The sequence below is a fragment of the Convolutriloba macropyga genome, chromosome 15, assembly GCF_964194025.1.
Source record: "Convolutriloba macropyga chromosome 15, txConMacr16.3, whole genome shotgun sequence".
Classification (NCBI taxonomy): Eukaryota; Metazoa; Xenacoelomorpha; order Acoela; family Convolutidae; genus Convolutriloba; species Convolutriloba macropyga.
In genome coordinates, this window is record NC_134482.1 from 39842367 (window position 1) to 39864275 (window position 21909).

Sequence of the window (21909 nt, forward strand, 5' to 3'; positions counted from 1 at the left end):
CATACAGAAATCCCTCATTGAAACGAAACCTGGCACATTTTGTCGAGAATTGCCAAGATGTTGTTTTACTTCACAAGACTAGGATGGCTTACCAAGTTCTTGATCTGCTAAGTTTTCACAAATCTTCACATGTTCTTATAAGATCTTGGCAAAATTTCAAAATTTTGAAAAAAATGTGAAGATCTTGCATGTTTGTACATGGTCAAAAAATTTTCTCAAGATCTGATAGAGGTAGCATAGGTTCCATTTCACTGGGCAACATGGGATCATTTCATCACTTATTGCACCTGCTAAGAACCCTCCCCCCCCCCCCCCCCCCAACATGGAAAAAAATTGGACAGAAACAGAAGCTCTCAAGCGTACGATTAAGAGGACGTTATGTTATATCAAGTCTCAAGGCTTAAACAGAGTCTAACTTGGGCCTGCCTTACCTGGGCGACTGCTTATTTGGGTGATTTGAGGCAATATTGAAAGGGGAGAGAGTCAAGTTCAGGCCTCCAATCCCTCCCCCGGTCGGGTTTGAGTCGGCATCGTCGCCTTCATCTTCGGAATCGGACCCGTCGTAGTAGTCGTAGTGTTGCTTCATTTGACACAGAGCGCAATAGGGGCACACACAGATTACACAACAGTCGCTCAAAGCGCTGCCTAAAAAAACATAATAATAATTACGTAACATAAATACAATTTTTTTCTGCTTCTCCGGTGTGAAAAATAGTCTGTCGTTTTTTGCAAGTTAAGAAATTTTTATTGTCTCCTGTTTTCTCTGGTGGCTTTCCATGGGAAACATGATCAAGAACCTGAAGTGCTAACCGTCAACGTCATCGCTTTATGATAGTTGATTCACGTAAACAATGAACTGACTGAAACTAGAATAAGGGTTATGGAAAAACCGGATCTATTCTGTTTTTCGTAATTACGCCCTTCCATTTACGGCTGGGTTCTAATTCTTTTTACAACCGATCAATTTACCCTATATTTTATTTTTACCCGTCTAATAACTCCCCCCCCCCCCCCGCGCAAATTTCTCTCCTCATGACTCTGTGAAATTAAAATTATTAGTGCTAAATTTTTTTTTACCAAAAAACCTTCATATCCCTTATTTATGTTAGTTGGACCAATTAGATAAGGAACAAAATGGGGGTTTAGCGATAGGGGTGAACTTAGGGAAAGTAATAGGGGTGAAAAAGCCGCTCACCATTTAGACAGAAATGGGGGGGGGGGTATAATTTATCAAGACCCCAAGAACGTACCTGATATCTGGTATTCGTTCCTGATTTTGTGTCTGAGTTTGAAGGCAAGAAAGAGCCTCAACATCAATAAGAAATACAACATCACATTGCACATGAAACCATCACTCAATCCCGCCCCCAAGGAGTCTTTGCCCGGCTGAACCAGGAAAAACTGGGCTGTCAAGAGGGCGATTATGGACAGACTGGACACTACGAAAGAAAATGCCAGTCGCTGCAGTCCAAAAGTCTGGCTAAAAGTAACACCAACTTCATTACGCCTGGCAAAAAATACCAATTCGTTTAGATCTCAATTTTGAATCTCTTCTATTTCAATAGCCTTGCTTCCAAACCTTACCTTTATTTTGATAATTTTTCATCCGCGGAACTAAACCAGCATGTATAATAATTATTAAACAGAGATGTTTTTTTCGTGAAATGATATGTTCGTAATATTTTTGAAACCGATCTTCTTTTTTCTATCCTTTGAATTGGTTGTTTTTTTTTTGCAAATTAGACCAAAAACTGTGATACATTGAAACTGCGTAAACCTGTTAACTTTGAGAAAAAGACCGTTTTTCAATTAGTAGGCCAATATTGGGTTTTTCAATGATAGGCTTAACAGATTGCTTTCCGAATAAGTCAGATCACAAGACAGTTTTTTCTTAAAAACTTTTGTTTTTGCACATAATATTTTATTGTAAAAAATTTTATCAGTTTTTTTTCAATCCAGGGTTTCTACCGTTAATTGGGGTTAACGACCGTGGTATATGATTCCGAGTTATTAAAATGAACAAGTTTTTAAGTGAAAAGGTATATATTATTCCTTTATTACTCATTTCGATTTGCAGCTGCACTGAGAAGTAATTAGTTTTTCGGCTGTGTTATAGATTGTCATTGACAAAAAAATTCTTCTACGTGAGGAAGCAACTACTGTAAATAGTGTAATCGATTTTTAAGATATTGAATAATTTTTATTACGTTCTTAGGCAGAGCTTGGATATTCATTACTTGTTCTGGTGGCTCACTTTTTAGCTAATGAAGGCTAATGAAGAGCTCTTCAAGCCAACTGTTTACAATTTGCCATCATTTATGATTTTGACTGTGGCATATGATTCCGAGTCATTCCAACACCAAGTTTTTTTTACGTTCTTGGGCAGGCAAAGCCTAGATGTTCATAACGTGTTGTCGTAGCCCACTTTTTAGCTAATGAAGACTAATGAAGAACTTTTCAAGCCATGATTAACTATTTACCGTCTTCTAAGATTTTTTTGATTTTCAAGTTTTTAATAATTTGTTTTCACTGGCCTCCGAGGTCCTAATGGAGTGCAGGTGGCCTTGACTGTTTTTTTTTGTGACCATGAGTGTTTTTTGCGGCGAATAAAGCTACCATTATTTAAATTTTACGCAGACAACAGACCGTTTTTCAATTAGTAGGCCAGCGTTGGGTTTTCGAATGATAGGTTTAACGGATTGTTTTCCGAATAAGTTAGATCACAAGACAGCTTTTCCTCACAACTTTCGCTTTGCAGATAACATTTATTGTAAAACTATTTTATCGGGTTTTTTTTTCAATCCAGAATTTCTAATGTTAGTTTGAGTTAAAGACCGTGGCATATGATTCCGAGTCATTAAAATAAATAAGTTTTCAAGTGAAAAGGTACATATTATTCTTTTATCGCTCATTTCGAATTACAGCTGCACTGAGCAGAATTTAGTTTTTTGTGTGCATTGTAGATTGTCATTAACAACCAAATTTTTTGAAATTTTTTTTTCAGAAGGAAGGATCTAATGTAAATAGGTTAATTGATTTTGAAAAGTTTAAATATATTTTTTAAATTTCTTAGGGAAAGCCTAGATGTTCATTACATGTTTGGTAGCCAGCTTTTTAGCTAATGAAGACTAATGAAGATCTTTTGAAAACAGCTATTTACAATTTGCCATCTTCTACGGTTTTTTGAGGTCCAATTTTTGAATAAAATGTTTTCACTGGCCTCCGAGGTTTTCACTGGACCTTTACTGTTTATCGTGACCATGACTATTTTTTTGCGGTGAATAAAGCTAACATTACCTAAACATCTCAATTAGAGATGGAAATTTAATGCAGATTTGTAAGTTTGGCTATCGTTTCTGTCTACAATAACAAAAATAACCTTAAAAAACATCAGACAATGGATCAACAAGCAGTTAAGCTACAGGCTTTCATTTTTTCCTTTTCTTAGGGGTTTAGCATATATATATATATATATATATATATATATATATATATATATATATATATATAAATATAAAAGCGTTTCTCAGCTGCCAAAACGAGAAACACCATTTTTAAAGTTTTGAAAAACAAGCTCTGCTCGTGGAACCACAGCAGAAATAGTCAAAAATTAAAGAACTTTTCAGTTGTGTTGAAAAAATAAATCACGTCTGGCGATAATTGTTTTCTGCTTCTTTACTTTTTTCATTTTGTAATGGCTAATAGATTTCCAACCACTGCTATTTTTAGATTTTTTTCTTTTTTGAACACCTAAAAGCTAAAGACAGGATAAATTTTGAAGGGTATGAAATGTTATCAGTACAAAATAGCTTTAAGTTTTTATAGGAAAATAATTATCATCAAATAATTACTAAAATTGTAAACTGTATTTCTGGAAAACTAACGTAAAACTGGGCCTGAACATCCAATGCAATCAAATTTCCCTCAAATTTTTTCCATTACATGTCATTCTTTTTCAAAATGAAGTTGATAATGTCCAAAAGGCGTAAAGCGAAAATTCTGTATAAATGAAAATTTTACTATTTTACCCTTCCCAGCGCAGTGATTTAATGCAGTTTATGTAAAGGCGATTGTTTGAAAATTATGCGTCACGCACAAAATCAAGAGATCCTTCTTGTTCGGTATCTAACCTTAATCATGCTCATTGTTTCGAAACGTGATTGGTTCACACTGTTTTAATCAGCCGTTTATGTTGTTGCATAAATTGGGGAACATTACTTTCAACTTAGGTGAAAATCAAGACTTTCATCAAAATCATATTTCATCAAAATCTCAACAATATTGTCCCTAAGATCCATTTTACGCGTATTCAGCGATAAACCACAAGAGAGAAATGTCAAAAATATCAAAAACAGAAACTGTAAGTTATTCTTGATGGTATCATAACTTTTCCGTCCGTTTGCCCCCCCCCCCCCCCCCCCACCTCAGTACTTTTTGGACCCCCAAGTTAAACGTCCATGCAAATGTCATTACACAGTAAATCATAATGTAGAAATAAGGCACGTGTTCCTGCGCATTCTAAGCTGTTTTTTTTTGGGGGGGGGGGGGGGGTGGGCAGAAAAAGATAAGATCCACTTACCTAAGCACAAACTCTGTAACACAAGGACAAAGCCCAGTAATTAAACACCATTTAGTATCGCTGAAGCACTCCCACAACTGAAACCCCCATGTGTAAATGGGCTGCGGCTCTACGAAACTCCCATTTGCCGACTTAAGTCGCGTCTCATCACCCACCGACCCGGCCGAGTGAAAATTAGCGCCGGCACTGTTCGGGTTCAAATGGTGCTGCATGTGCTCGGGTTCCACGATTCCGGGTTCAGTTTCGGCCCGACTTCGACGCAGACTCTCGCGACCCAAACTGATGGCATCGACTTGAGGTTGTTCAGTCACAACTTGAGAGGGGAGGGAGGGGTCGACTGGTTTCATAGCTGGCAGACTGATGGATGATTGGGAAAGATTCTTCTTCTTGTTCGAGAAGGTTTGTTCAGGTGAACAGGGACTTACACTTCGCATACCCCCGGCTCCTGGGAAAATACCCACAAAGTATTTTGAACTAATATATACCCAGGATGAAGTCCGCGACCCAAGACAGGTATTGGCCAGACCGACTTGGGCCGCGGACAGGGGGGTCCGGTGCGATCGTCCCCAATGGTCTGGAAAAAATGTGGGTCGCGCCTTCCGTCTGGCCAATGGCAACTTTGGTCTGTTCGGTCTGGCGAATACCCTTATTTCAGTCTGTTCATTATAATCAAATGAACCAGAAATAAATACACAAATAAAAATTAATTAATCTAGCAGTAAGTTAAGGCATTTATACAAATATTTCTGCTCTTACTAAGTTCATTTTACCATGCAAGATTTTCTGAACAGTTATTAAAAATCAAAACGTGTAAATTTCACGACTATGATCAAAGGTTAAACATTTACATGTCAATCCACATGATTCAAATCACGCCCCAGTATCATTTGAGAAATTATCAAAATCATTAATGGCAATGGAAGCAACGAAAAAAAACAAAAATGAAAAAATGTATACAACCAGAAATTTTTTTTCAAAAGGCGACTTTTTCAAAAAAAAAACTGGCGCCAGAAATTGAAGTAAAATTCCTGTCTTTAAAGTCTAGACGAAATTTATCGAGTACTATCATTGATACTGTCATACAAACAAAGTTTTCACCCAAATTTTTAGCTGTAAAATTGTGAAGCAGCGGATAGATCGCAATGAATAATTAATAGGAATAATTTTTATAATTTCTATTAAGATTTAAAGAATTTATAGGTTCTAGGGTGAATAACTTAAAATATTCATAAGAAAAAACCAATAAATTTTGGGATAAATTAAACTCCGTATTGGAATTACATCTTATGGCAATATGCATTAATGAAAAAGAATAAAAAACTCACCAATTTGCATGGGTGATTGATAACTTATTTTCCTCGGAATTTACAACTTTGTCAAATAGTTAAATTTTTCAAATTGGTTACCAAACTCACAAAAAAGCTGACATCACTACAGGAATTGCCATATGTATTATTGAGTTACACAGCAAGATGTGACAATATCAGTCTAATTCACTCTGTTTTACAATGATAACAAGGACGGGGAACTAAATGCAAACTTTTCAAAAAAAAAATGTTCCAATTATAGTTTGAGAAAATTTCAGTCGATTTTGCGCACAGTCGTCAAGCAACAACATTATCTAAGAGCAAAAAAGTTTGCATCATTTTGGTTATATGTCTCGATTTTTCCAACAATCTCATCCCCTAATCAAATAAATAAAGCAAATAAATAAAAATTCAAAAAAGCTGATAAAAATCTGGGAACCATACAAAGATCAGGACTTGCGACTCGTTTCGAGAATAATATAAAAATTAATTGGAAAACGTAAATGGAAGCTTTTAAAATCTGAATAAAAACGCGATTATTTTGTATCTCAAACAGCTATTTCAATTTCACTAGAATCTTTGTTAAATTTAAAACAGAGTCTCTTTCTAATCTTATCAGCGTAAAATCAGTCTAAAATAAGAGTTAGAGAAAGTTGCCCGGGAAAATTACCCTGAGTATGCTATATGTCCTGTCATGATCATACTATGGATCAGTGCAAAAACAGACTGAAATTATTATGAAACAGTGTAAAATCAGACTGATTCATTATTGAAACAGTATAGCGTGTACTGAAACAGTATACAGTAAGTCCGAGTCAGAAAATACATATTATGGTCAATGACTTCTTGTAAAAAATGGTACCTGTAAAATGCGTAGTATGCGGAAACGGGGGAGTTGTGTAGTCTTGTTGCTGATTGTAGCCCCCCATTGATCCTGCCCCTTGACCCCCCATCGGTTGCTGATGCTGCATTCCACCTGAAACTCCACCCACTCCGCCTGGTCCGCCTGAGGAGGGACTGAACACCCGATGGCACACGGGGTGGTGGATTTGTTGTTGTTGTTGATGTTGTTGGGTGATGTCTGATCCTACCTGGTGCTGATTGCCAGGAGTTATCCGGTTCGGGTGAGGAGGGACTGCGTTAACCGAGCAGCAAGTGGGTGAGATTTGGGCAGAGCGGCCTGCGACTATTTGTTCGACTGGCTTGAAAGCTAGAAATAACGAATCTTTTGAAAACTTTATTTTACACTTTACATTATATCGAAACGACAGAGGGTTCAAACCAATGGACCACCAAAAAATTACAACTTTTTCTCTTGATTTTGCATTAATTACATTTACTCTAGTAAAGATGCTCGAATTTGCCACACTTTTCCACGGTCTCTCTTAACCGTGCCAATTAGACACAAATCAAACAAGGCCTAATCTTCTGGCGATGAGATGGCTTGTGAGAAGTTTCGGTTTTTAAATGGCTTCATGAATAATTAACAGAAAAATTCGAGATATGAATTTTAGGCTAATTCATAATTTCTGTCAATGTTGTCCACAAATTCTCAATGCGTTCGTTCTGTGCAAAATTGACCTTTTGCAACGTAATGGTTTAGACCGTTCGTTCAAAACCTCGAGAAAATTTAAGTAACCTAGAAAAAAAGACTTTTTGGGTTTCATGTTTTTGTAATACATGACGCCTATGTTTGCAATCGCTGTAAAAACAACTTTTCCAAAGTGATGTAGCGTACCTATTGTACGTTATGAAGCCAGACTCGAGCCTCAGACCAATGAACCAGCACATTGTAAGAGAAAAACTTAATTTAGTTCTGAAACAGCATCTCCACTATATTTTAAGTTTCTTTACGTGCAATTTTTTCCTCATTATGATTATATTGAGGTCATGGGGTCCACCAAGCTGAATTTATCCTATATAGTCTAAAATTTACTCATATCCCAGAATTAATTCTGAGCAGATTAAATTTGAATAAAAACGCGATTATTTTGTATGTCAAAGAGTTAATTCAATTTCACTAGAATCTTGATTAAATTTAAAATAGAGTCTCTTTCTAATCTTATCAACGCATATCCCAGAAGTCTGAGCAGATTATTCTGAAACCTCTGTAGATTATAACTGGTAATTACTATAGTAACATACACAATCTTTATGTTTAACTAGCTTGTAGGCAATTACCTCAAATCCCATTTAGCTTATAGTGGTTAGAACTTGCTATGCGAATTAATTCAAATTCGAATCTCATATAAAGCATACCTCGTTGGCGTGAGTCAACTGGAGCCAGTCTAAATTGGGACATGAACAGAGTACTGGCCATCCAAAAACAAAAATATCTTTATATTGATTCAGCGCTGATTTGACCTGCAACCAACCTTAGGGTAATAATCAATATGATGACGTAACACGGTTGTTGACGCTATCGAGAAATTGTTTATCTTCAACACAAAACTTAGGTGTTGAAGATTCAAGGTGACCTTAAAATTATGCATTTATTTTTTTAATCAAAACATGTTACAATTACAACAGTTCAATCTCAAAAAAATTTGTAACTTTGTTTTTCATTTTTTTGTACATGTTGTACAACCTTATTGGCCAGCCCAAATTCGAATATGAACATTTGCAGAAAAATTTACTGTATTGTACATCAACTCATGGAACTCAATCAGTGTGAGGTTAGGCGTCCATAGCCCGTTACCTAACGTTATCAGGCTCCAATTAGCACATTTAAAGAAAACATAATTACTCAAGAAAACTGATTTTAATTATCTACTAATCGTCTTAATTACCATATTGCTTAAAGCTCCCTCATATAATACAAAAAAGAAATAGATTTCTCGAATGTATTAAAGTTCTCTCAATGTATTAAGGATCAAAATGGTTCACTTCTTTTCACCCCGATTCATTAAACCTTAATTATTTTATCATCACATCATTTCAACCCTCTATCATTTGACCACGTAAAGTTTCCATCCTAAGGTCTTTTTCAAATACCTTGCATATCCTTTAACTTGGGGTGTCAATACCGAAACTCTATACCCAAACACAACAAATTCACAGTCTTGAAAATCAGTTTTAATATTTACGAAATGTATTAAAAAATTAAGTAAAATTATAAATGGTTCGATTGATAGGGGTGAAGTTTATAGGGGTGAAAAAACGACACCGCTAAAGGGCACAAACTTAATAATCTGAATACTCTTTACCCATTTTTTTTTAATTGTGCCAACTCGATTCTTGCAACATAACGTAAGATCGACTTGCCACTTTTTGTTTTGTTTTGACATTTTAACGAGACAAAAACATGAAAACATTCGTTACTTGAAACGGTAGGGGCCCCAAAAACCAAAGAAATTCTTTTATCTGAAACGCTTCACAGTAGCCGGTAAGAAGCGTTCTTACCGGCTACTGTGAAGCGTTTCAGATAAAATAATTTCTTTGGTTTTTGGGGCCCCTACCGTTTCAAGTAACAAATGTTTTCATGTTTTTGTCTCGTCAAAAGAATATGCACTATTAAAAGAATATGCTTATTTTGAAAATGTTTTAGATCTCAGTTGAAATTTGATGAGCTTCTTTGAATGTGTAAAAGTTTTCATAACATAGCTGGCAGATTGCCAGAAAATAGCCGCAATAGATTCGTAGATCGGCAGTCTTAAAGAAACAGTAAAAAAGACAGACCAAAAAAACTCGTCTTTTCATTGAAGGCTGATCTGTTATAATTTGATTAAAAATCTATATAAGTTACTGCTGCCTCTAATAGCTGATCTCAAATAACCTTCAATTAGAGTGACACACACCAATTTGACCTTATCTCTTTGAATTAAAGTAAGTAAAAGTCAATTTCAAAGTGAGGAAGTCATTTTTGAGAGTAATGTAAGTCAAGTGTGACCAAAAATTTAATCACGCGCATGAACAAAAAAAACTCGCTCCACTAAGAGCAAAAAATGACGTCACACATGCAATTCAGTTGAAATTGCATGAACGAATGGACAAAAAGTGGCTGTGACGTCATATGGTCGTAACAAAAATCATGACCAAGAAATAAAAAAACATAACAGGACAAGTCCTGACGTATAATTCAAAGAATTTTCATTGACTAAACAGTTAAATTAGACCTAGAATGGACTATGAGTGAATTGAGAAAACCATTTTTAAAAAAATCATATCAAAAAAATAAGAAAAAAAACAGAAAATCAATGTCAAAATGCCGCATGCGAACAAAAAAACCACTAGCAAGAAATGAAAATTTAATTCAAACAAAAAACTAGGCCTAGAATGAGCTGTGAATGGATTGGGAAAAACATTTAGAAAAAAGTCTGATCCAAAAAATCGAAAAAACTGTAAAAATCAGAGTGAAATTGCCGCATGTGAACAAAAAACAACTACCGAGAAACCGAATTTTTGTTCAAACACCGTTTTCTCACTCTACTTTATAATTAGAGCGAAAAAAAATTCACGCCGCAAGACAACTCGCTTTTTCGCTCCATTTCCTGTTTCGGCGTGACCAAAATCACTACTCCATTTTGACTTCAAAAATCATGAAAATGTGTGAACAGATCTTAAAAAAAAACATAGCAGGACAAGTCCTGACGTACAATTCAAAAAACTTTCATCGACTAAACAGAAAAACTAGACCTAGAAAGGACTATGAGTGGATTGAGAAAACCATTTTATAAAAAAAATTAGATAAAAAAAATAAGGAAAAAAAAAACAGAAAATCAATGTCAAAATGCCGCATGTAAACAAAAAAACCTCTAGCTAGAAATGAAATTGCGATGGGTAGATCCAATTGAGTTGCGAATGCTTTATTACAAGTCAAAGTGGGCAATTGCGCCGCAAGTGGCAAGTCAAATTCTTATATCTGATTTACTAATATCTAGAATGGTCAATCGCGGTGCGATTGGCACTTTTTGAATTTACTGAGCTTAATTGAAAAGCGTTTTGCAAGATTTAAATTAAACTGAGTTCTAGCGCTGCAAATGGGAGACTGAAATTAAAATGATTACAATTTAAGCAAAAAAGTTTGTTCAACTCAATCACGAACAAGGAAGTAACTTTAAGATTTGTTTATAGTATGAACAAATGAATTTCCTGCATAGACAGTATGAACAGACATTACTCCACTAAAATGGTAGGAAGTAAAGTTAACTGAAGTAATAACAGCACTTGCCCTTCAAATGGAACTAAATGATGCAATTGAACTAAATACGGACATGGATATGTGAAGGGTATCCATTGCCGTATGACATTTCCCCCTCTTTGAAAGAAAAATAAAATTACTAATTAAAATCAGAAAATTAATAAGTATTCACCGGTTACTAAATAATAAAATATTAAATAATAAATAAAATATAAGAGTTTATGAAGTTTGACGATGTTTACTCTGTATCAGAATTTTCCTCAATTTCTGCTTGGAGTGCAGTCATCTCCCTTGGCAAATTTTGAGGATCTTCTGTCCATTCCGTTGAACTTCTTGTAGAAGTTTCTCCAATATCCTGATGCACACTTTCAGAGTAACCTTCAGTATTCCTGACTTTTTCTACGAGAGTTTGAGACGTCTTCTTTTTCAGAGTTCACTTACTTTTTCGTACCGAAGAGGTGTACGAATCAGAGGTATCGCTAATCGTGAGCTGTCTCTTGCTTGACTTTCTGAGAATAGGCGTTGGTGGTTTTGATGAAGTCAGTTGCGTCGCAGATGGGCCAGGTGCATCAGAGTTGGTCGATTGTGGCGCGATTGGAGCAATTGGACTTAATTGAAGAATTTGTGTTAAATCTGGCCGATTAATAAAAGCTTCATCATGTTTTGGGTTTCTCTTCGGGATTCTCATTTTGAGGGATCTGGTTACATTACTCGCGGAGGAAATACACGATCTGCCTGAAGAGACTACACTAACATCGTCAGCCTGCTTTTGGTTTCGCTTAATTTTCTTATTTCCCGTATTTTCTCTAAGCAGGTCCCGCTTATGTTTATGAATCTTCTGTTCAATAGTCTTCTCGTTTATCTTTTTCGGTCGTCTTTCGATATATTGTGTTAGATCAGTGTCCCTTTCCGCACGCGTACCGAATTTTGCAATGTCAGAATTTCTGACTCGCACCTCCTGTCTGTTGGGCCCCTTAATTACACTTGTCGTAGGACTAACTTTGCAAACTGTGCTCCCAGGTGCCAGTACTTCGTATAAACCATCAAGGTTTTTCTTTTGTCTTTGGTTCTCATGGAGCTTTCTAGCTAGTTTCACTTGAATACTGCGTTCTGAGCAGGGAATTGATCGGAAATTTCCCTCCGATTTGATTAGGCGTTGTTCGCCGTCGTTCCTCTTCTCTTGCTCAGCTCTGGCTCTAGAACTCGCGGCACAAATGACGCGTTCAATTTCTGTATCCGAACAGAGGGCCGTGTCTGCCCATTGCTCCTCTGACAGATATGATCGACCCGGAATCGTATCTTCGTCAATCTCCGTGCAGGCTTTGCACTCACTGGCTTTTGCCAGTATATCTCTCTGTATGTATGGCCACCAAATTTTCTGTGCGAGAGATAGCATGGCAAAACTCCCGGGATGTGTAGAATGGATATCCTCCAATACCGCGTCTTTAATTGACTTTGGGATGGCTATCCGCTCATCCAAACACACACAGCCATGCTTGACACTCAAATCCCGCCAATATGAAAAGAGATAAGGACTTATCTCTTGCAGTCTGTCTGGATCATTCCTAATGACACAATCCCTCACCTCCTTGAGGATTGCATCTTTGCCTGTCAAGATGACCAGGAACTTCATGCTGAAGACTTTGTTCAGAGTTTCGGTGAACAATATATCATCTTTCTCCTCAATCATGCTACCAGTTGGTGTTTCAGTGTTTGAGGTAGTGTTGGTTCCGGGCGTAGATGGGGTGGTATCCGAAAACGTCGCCCTTGCTTTTGTTGGTGTTGATTTGGATCGGGTAGCTTTGGCCTTCGACATTTTACTAATATAGTTGACTGAATTATTCAAGGCGAAGAGTTTATTTTGTTTATTTACTGTCGAGTTATTTGTAGGTTGAATTTGGGCAAAAAACGAGTGATTCTTGTGCAAGTGGGATTTATACTTTGGAATTTTTGCTTTCGCGCTAAATTTAGCGTTATTAGGTGGATTATTTGACTTAATACCATTAATGGGCTTTATTGGGGATAATTGTTCAGAGTGTTCACATTATTTACTGTCTGACATTTGCACCTCTTTTGCAGCAAATTTGTTAATGGAATGTGAATTATTAGCTTTACAGTTATTTGGTGCAAATTGTAATTTTGTAACTTTAAGTGGCATTTGCGATGCAAATGGATGTTTAAAATGTGGATTAATTTTAGAATTAGTAAGTGATAATTGCGTCACAAAGGGTGTTTTCGGTGGTAAAGGGAGTGATTGTGATGCAGATGCTTTATTGCGTATATGTGAATTAGTATTCAGTAATGTAGGTAGTTGCGGCGCGAATGGCCGTTTTAACTTGTGTGGAGGCAAATTTGACTTTAATATGCTATTAAATTCTTTAGTTGCGTTTTGTTTGTTTGTAATCAGGTGTTTCATAGAATCACGGATTTTTGAGATTGTTGCTACAACGAAGTGTTCGTCATATGTAGATATCTTTTTAGCTCTCGCATATGGATTCCTTGAAATATAGTCAACGAGACCCATTTTTGCACCTGGCATATGTTCTATTGCGAAGTTGAACGAAAGTAGTCTGTCTATCCATCGTGATAGTCGGCTGTTATACGATTTGTTTGATCTGTGCTCCTTGAGTATGGACAGTAGAGCTCTATGGTCTGTTACTACTATAAAAATTTTTCCGTACAAATAGTACTTAAAATAGTCAATGGACCAAACTATTCCCATTAACTCCAATTCTTTAACAGTATAGCGTTCCTCTGTTGAATTGAGGAATCTTGACGCGAATGCTATTGGTTTCCAACCGTCTGGTGTATTTTGCTCCAATGCTGCTCCCAGTCCGGAACGGGAAGCATCACATTTGAATCGAACTTCAAGTTTTGGATTATAGTGGCTATTTTCTGTGCTATTGGCAATTTTTTCTTTGATCAGATTAAATGTTTTGTGTGCTCTTCTGTCCAGATAAACTTTACTGATTTTTTGAGAAGTGGTCGAAGTGGGTGACATAATTGTGCAAGATGTGGCATGAATTTGCCAATATAGTGTACTGACCCTAAGAATGATCTAAGGCGTTTTAGTGTTGTTGGTGGTGGTATTGTTAAAATTGCTGCAGTTTTACTTTCTAAGGGTGAAATTCCAATTTGTGTAAACTTATAGCCTAGCCATTCAATTTCGGTTTTTGCGAAATGACATTTCTGAAGATTAATTCCTAGATTATCGTCATTTAGCTTTTTCAAACATTTGAAAACATATGCCAAATGGTCTGCTTCAGTGCCGGTACTGACGATTATGATATCGTCTAAAAAACAATACGTGTTTTGTAGACCTATAAGTGTATAGTCCATAGCTTTGTGAAATTCTGCCGGCATATCTGTAAGACCATAAAAACCAGTTTTGAATCTATATGTATCAGTAGATTCTCAACAGATGATGTTAAAATTACAGTGTTTTGCTGTGTCGTGATGTAATTTTAATTGGCTATATGCATACTTTAAGTCTAATGTGGTGAAATACGCTTGTTGACCGTTTTGTGTGTTGGTAAGGTGCTGTGATATTGTATCAATTAGCATATCAATATTGGGCATTTGATATTTATTTTTTTGTATGGCTTTATTTAGTACTTTGGAATCTAATGAGTTTTATGGATTGGTCTTTCTTTACTGTGATAACGATTGGGGAGATGAAATTTTCGTCAGAGCAACTAGATAGTTTTTCGATATGACCTTCTGTTTGTAATCTCTCTAATTACTCTGACACTCTAGGTTGTAGATTTATAGGAACACGTTGACCTTTTTGATGCTTTGCTGTAAACTTTTGATGAAACTTTGATTTTGCTACATGTGTTTTGGACAAACTAATCCTTGATACTATATGAGGAAATTGCGTCGCGATTGTCTCTTTAATTTTACATGTAGAGGTATTAATGTTATTAACGCATTTACCATTTTCTGGTTTTTGTTGTACCACCGCTAGTCCCAGGGTTGTGAAAAGGTCCCTCCCGATTATGTTTCTGTGCTCATCTTCTACCACAGTCAACATTGCTGCTCTATCTTTCCACTGATTGTAGGTTACTGTGGTTTCCAAATGCCCAAGAACTTTTATGGGTTCATTTGAAAAACTTTTCAAGTTCCTTCTTTCTTTCGTGTCCTTCCACTTAGCAGATTTTGTGGTTCGAATGATTTGGTCTGCCAAAGTTTCCATTATGATGCTAACTGCTCTTTCAGAGTCGAACATTGCGAGTGCTCTAATTTCTCCCAGTTGTACCTCTACATTTAGTGGTTCCAGTTGATGTACCGAGTCAGACGAAATCACCGCCACTTAATCATCCGAATCACTGTCGTAGTTTGAGTCATACACCTGTTCATACAGTTGTTGGTAGCTTGTTATGTAATTGACGGATTCTTCATCATCACTCTTTTCGGGAGACTGGTCAATTTGATTGCCGTTCGTTTGTTGGGCTCTCTGTGTTTGTCCTGTGACTTTCTCGGTTTGCGGCATTTTCTTGCGAAATGGCCGATAATGCCACAATTATTGCATTTCTTACCTTTCGCGGGGCAAATCTGCTTATAGTTATGACTCCAACGAAGGCCACAATTCATACAAGTGCTTGTGTATTGGTAATTCTGGGGCACAAGTGCGTATCGCGTGAAATCTCGCTTGGTTTGTTGAGCATTCGCGTTGCGATTGGGTCTTTGGTTACTGTTGATTGAATTCACAGAGTTTGTGCCCGACATCAAATTCTGGTTTATCTTTTGTTGATTCTGCGCCCTCATCTCCATTTGTATAGCTATCTCCAATGCTTTGGATGGCTCGACTGTTTCTTTCAACAGTTCTTTTTGAGCCTCATGATCAATCATATTCAATATGAATGCATCGCGACTCAAGGTAGTTTCTTCACTACCTAGGGTACAATTTTCCGCTAGTTCTATGAGACGACCATAGAAACTTTCAACAGACTCTCCTTTTTGCTGCTTACAGGAATAGAAAACAAAGCGATCGTAAGTTATGTTACGAACTTTCGTGAAAGAATCCTCCATTGCCTGCCACAATTCTTTGAAAGGTTGTTTCTCTATTTGGAAGTAGGGGTGTTTACTCCTGAAGATTCGTCGTTCCTCCGTTCCAATACTCAAATACGACAACGATATCGTGTTTGGTTCGCAAATTCCTAACGGCTTATCTCCACACAAAATCCCAATCTCCTCAAACTTTTTACAACGATTTTGCCATTTTACTTTCAGTTGTTGATTACGGACTTTCCGATCTCTTTCCGTCGCTTGTGTATGTTTTCTACTGGTTCTTCATAAGTTGGTTCAGGCGGGTAAAAACTGTTGCTGGAGGATCGTTTAACAAATTCTCTAAATGGATTCCCTCTTTAGCTAGTAGAGCCAGTTTCCACTGTTGTGTCCATTTGTCCCACGTCAGAGGAGGTGTTGCTGTCGGCTTTTCCCAAAATGCCTCTATGTGAAGTGGTGTCTTCTTAGAGTCAGTTGCTGACTGCGCCATGTTATACTCGATTGCGATGGGTAGATCCAATTGAGTTGCGAATGCTTTATTACAAGTCGAAGTGGGCAATTGCGCCGCAAGTGGCAAGCCAATTTCTTATATCTGATTTACTAATATCTAGAATGGTCAATCGCGGTGCGATTGGCACTTGTCGAAATTACTGAGCTTAATTGAAAAGCGTTTTGCAAGATTTAAATTAAACTGAGTTCTAGTGCTGCAAATGGGAGACTGAAATTAAAATGATTACAATTTAAGAAAAAAGGTTTGTTCAACTCAATCACGAACAAGGAAGTAACTTTAACATTTGTTTATAGTATGAACAAACGAAATTCCTGCATAGACATTATGAACAGACATTACTTCACTAAAAATGGGAGGAAGTAAAGTTAACTGAAGTAATAACAGAACTTGCCCTTCAAATGGAACTAAATGATGCAATTGAACTAAATACGGACATGGATATGTGAAGGGTTTCCATTGCCGTACTTTTCTTTTTTACTCTGCAACTGACACTTTACAGAGTAGTTAACGGAGTTTCAGCAAAAATTTGTACTAAAATCATATAAAATCATATAAGTTGTGTGACTATGATGAAGTCTTTCGAAAAATCTGGCCAATAACCCCTAGATATTCGAGAAGTGACTTCTCCACAGTCAGATAGTCTTGCTTCAAACACACAGAATGCACTCTAAATCGAAAATTCTGTCGTTTTCTAGAAACCAGCACTGACGAGAACTTACTAGTGCGTGATTCAAAAACATTTAAACCGCAGTTTTGAAAAATCTTACAATACAACGGATAAGGGACATATTATTTGAAAGATATTTTTGCTCAACAGCCCTTATACAAAGATAACTGGTAAAAACAAAGTTTGTTAGACAATCCACCGCAAAAAGATTTATTAAAAATTAGAATTAAACGAAAGCTGTCAAAAGGATTTTAATTCTGCTTTGTGAAAACAGGACAAAATTTATTGATTCGTATGCATAAAAACTAAAAATTATCACTTAATCCCTGCATTTTTGGCAGTATTGTACACCGTATGAAACTCAAACGGTCTGATTAGAGTGCGCTGAGATCTGTCACCTCAATCTGGGCATTAAGCTGAGGGGGTTGGGGGGGGGGGGGGGGGGCTCAGTCGGCATTGTCCAACATTCGAGGAAACATTCAAGGCTCAGGAAAATTCAGTAGACCCTTTTGGGCCGTTTTTATATCAATTTATCGAATTCATCCCACTATATCTAGACCACTTCTTTTAATAACTCAATATTCAGAAACAGTGAGGACTTAATTACTTGAAAGTTGTCTAATATAACTTACCAGCAAATTACAGCAGTAACGGGTAGGGGGTCCATTTTTCGCTCTCAATATGAACAATTTTGAAAAGTGAGACGTTTGTGTGAACATGTATTATTACTTTGTATGAATAATTTATGCGTTGAAGGTCATAACACCAATGCAGATCACATTGTTTAATAATGTAGACGCTCTATTCAATAAATCTTCAATAAAATTGTCAAATAAAAATTGATAATTTGGATAAAAATAATAATTTTTTCGACAATTGTAAATAAAACACTAAAACGGGTATAAAATGGTGGCTCATGAACAAAGTAGATTCAAATCATTTAAAAAATTTTTTCTCTACAAATTTTTTTATCTACAAATTATTTGTAAAATTTGGTAATTTTTGAAGAAACTAATCTATCGCTACAGTTTGGTACTATAGCTTAGCTAAAAACAATTGAACGCAGAATCAGTTTAGAATTTAATATCAAACTGAACAATTTTAAATCATTCTTAATTAAAATAGTTTTATATAACCTGAAATATGTGAGTTTTTCTTAAAATTGTAGTCTTTATCTTTAAATCAGCTATAAAAATTTGAGGCCTAATATGTCCCCTCCTTCACCCCCCCCCCCCCTCCACGGCTCTGTGGGCTCTAAAATTCTATGCCCACTAGGGTCACGTGCTATTATTTTACATAGAAAATGTGCTACGAAACACAACAAATTCTATAATAGGCGGGGGGGGGGGGGGGTCAAAAAACATTGGGAGGGGTAGATGGGGGGGGGGGGGTGTTGGCAGAATAGATTCAAAATTTGATATAAAACTTTTGAATATTTACGCAGACGCTTGGGTAAATTTGAGAAGCAACCAAGACGAAGAATTATTGATGCATATAGTCTTAGCTGTTCGAGGAAATTTTATGTTCCGTAAAATAAACAGGCAAAACTGTTCATAAATGAATTTGTTTACTTCGTGTGTGACTATATATCCATTAAGGGCGTAATAAATTTCAACGGAAAAGACCCGAGTTTACAATTTGCTTGCTAATGTTTTCTTAAACTGAGCAATTTCAGAAAATGAACGGTGGAAATATTGCAAGCTAGAAGAACCCAAAATTTAATCACACAATTACTGTTACATGAACCTGAAAATGATAATTTGTCCGCTAAATATGTTCACATTTTTATTTTTGCAACGTCAAATATGACTTTCTCCAGACCTTTGCAGGATCTTGCAAAATGATTGCTATCTTGCAAGATCTTGCCAGACGACGGATGTCTTCCAAGATCTTGCAAGATGAATGGTTATATTGCAAGATTCTTGAAAGTTCGTTTCGGGGAAGTTCTTCTCTTATGGGTTCTTATACCGCATGATCTTTCATTGTGCCCAGAATACTCCCAAGAAAATATCTATAGTATTTTAAAAAAGATAAATTGAATACAAAATGAGTTGATTATGCGAAGTTAATTTTTTTAATAGAGAAACTAAAATTTAGTCGGTAAGCATAAATTGTTACTGCATCACTGAACAATAAAACAATCTGAAAAACTTAAACCTAGAATTTTTTCTCTGTTTTTTTTTATTTGCTCATTTAAACCGTTCAATTACAGCGCTTTTGAAAACAATTTTGGTTAATTTACAGTAAAATTTGTGTCTTTCACCTTACTTTAGACGCAGCATTTTTTACTGTACAATTTTATTTTAACTTGACAAGGAGTACGCAATTACACCCATAATTGTCGCAAGTCTTCAAGGATTAATTTTTTTTGTCGAATGCAGTTCGTGCTCAAATGGGTTGATTAACTGACAAAACTTGCGATATTTTGGAGAAAAGATTTTGCAAGACCATACATTGTTTTGCACGATCTTGCAATATTTTTACAAAATCTTGCAAGAGAATCATTCGGAGTCCAAGAAACTCGTTAAATGGGTTAGAGTGCATTTTTTGAACACCTATTTCTGGTATTAAAGTTGCTTACAGTCTTAAATGTTTTTAAACAAATTGCAAAGAGTTTTGTTTTTTCTTATTGAAGAAAATAAATGTTTGCACGTTGGTTGAACTAAGTATTCCAACCAACCAAACGCTAATAAAATCTGCTAACCTAATTCTGGCTGAGACAATTTTTTGGCCGATAGATATCTTTCCTCATCGATAGAGAACCAGTATTATTGGTAGACTGTACAACAACAGAACAACTGAATCAATCCTCTGAGAAACTTCCCAAATTCATATGTACTTATTGTAAAAATTAAACTTTTTAGATTGAGAAAAAGTTTTTTTACTCTTTCATCAATTTTTACTTTGAATTTGTTTTTGCGTGAACATCGTAAATGGATGCTGTGAATTGGTGATAAAATTGGTGAAATCGTTTTTTTAATATTTCGTTTTTCTTCTCAAAATTACATCTTTTAATGTACAGAACAACGTGTGTTTCAAATGTGAGAACCATATAATCCAATATGGCGGTTTAGTAGGTGAATGAACTGTTATTTATCTTTAAACAATTGATGCTGAAATCGTACAAATGCTATCAACTGTTTTCTTTTTTTTTGCAACTGAAAAACATGATTGAAATGTAAACCTCTTGATATTATCACTGTTTGTCAACGAGGATTATTGTTCATAAAAATTTGCCAAGTTTACGCATCGGTCTTTATGGTGTACTCTTTTTTGACCAACTTCGGCTTATACTAAGAAAAATTCAAACTGTTTCAATTATAACACACGGAAGTCATTTTTTAAAAATGAACGTATTTTGTTTTCAATCTTCTACACTATTGTTAAAGATGATCTTCAGAGGCATACATTCGAATGTTTGCTATGTAAAATGCGTACAGTGTTTTTTTTATGCGCAACCGTTTGCTTGTGAAGGAGAATGTAATAAAAAATGTCAGCATGAAGAATTTTAAGATGAATAGCAAACACTCAAACTATTCATAGAATATTAGCATGGCTACGCTCATGTCCATGCTACAATGAATACATAAGTTTTTCAGTCTAGTTTTGCAATCTATCTACTGGTTTCGACCATAAATTGTGAATGCTCCATCACCATTAACTGTTTATATCATAATCGATGTTGTACTAGATGATATGCATGCTTAAGATTCTGCCATACCTTTCAGTTCCATTGATCTTTTGTCTTGAAAAAAAATAGTTGCTCAAAATAACAGCACCAAGGTTGAGAAATATCCCAAAAATTATGTAAAAAAATGCATTGAACTGCACTGAAAAAATGTCGATTGAGGTGTAAACATTCATTTAGTTCTGAGTCTTGAAATCCACTCTGCGTATCTTATCCATTACTGAATACACTGTGCCATTGATTCCTAAAAACCTTCTTACTCAATTTTTTTTAAATTTTCCAGCCGTTTTGTACGAAATTACCCGAAAGCCTGCAAGAATTACGCCAATTCTTTAGCATCTTTCTTATATAAATTCGTGCATTTCAGCGTTTTCGAGCGTATACTTCACAGAGTTTTATGGAATATAATATTGTATAGAATTTTTATATAATATCAGATTGTAAGGTTACAATTTCAGGGAAAGTGGTAAATTGCATGGAAAATAATTTTTATATTGAGTCAAAAATCTGAGTGCAATTCTTACAAAGTTTTAACGCACTTCAGCGTTTTTCTAGGTAGAAATTTTCGTTTGAATTTTTGAATTTTAACGAACTAAATAAATTCCAGTCTTTAATTGCACAATTGCAATGTATTTAGCGCATTTCTAACATCTTGACCCTGGCATGATTCTTAAAATGGTCAAGAAGTTTGAGATAAAATAATTATACCATCGCTCAACCAGTCATTATTTAAGCAACCCAGATTCAACAATGGCAATAGAGAGGTAGTTAGTTATTTAGCTTGCGCTATATTGATGACATTGGATTAAAAAAAGACATTTGTAGACCACAGAATTTTAAGGAATGAAATTTTTAAAAAAATTAATCTACAACCGGAAATTTTTTTGTTTTTATAATAAATTATAAATGTTCCTCACTCTATTTAGTGGATTCAATAAACTCACAAACTTCAAAACCTTTTCTCTAATTGGGTTCCGTTAATTGCATATTGATTAGCTTAAATGAAAAGA

General features: G+C 35.7%; 2 protein-coding genes across 3 annotated transcripts in view; one reads left to right on the forward strand and one right to left on the reverse strand.

The window, feature by feature from the left end:
- LOC142354270 (uncharacterized) overlaps positions 1-21909 on the forward strand; it is a 576654-nt gene that overhangs the window by 98702 nt on the left and 456043 nt on the right. The window lies entirely within an intron of this gene.
- LOC142354634 (uncharacterized) overlaps positions 1-21909 on the reverse strand; it is a 42593-nt gene that overhangs the window by 5102 nt on the left and 15582 nt on the right. For both annotated transcript variants that reach the window (XM_075406969.1, XM_075406968.1), the window contains exons 3-6: positions 6749-7096; positions 4580-5024; positions 1251-1480; positions 432-645 (exon numbers count right to left, since the gene is read on the reverse strand). In XM_075406969.1, the coding sequence (XP_075263084.1) occupies positions 432-645; positions 1251-1480; positions 4580-5024; positions 6749-7096 (1237 nt within the window). The remainder of the gene's footprint in view (positions 1-431; positions 646-1250; positions 1481-4579; positions 5025-6748; positions 7097-21909) is intronic.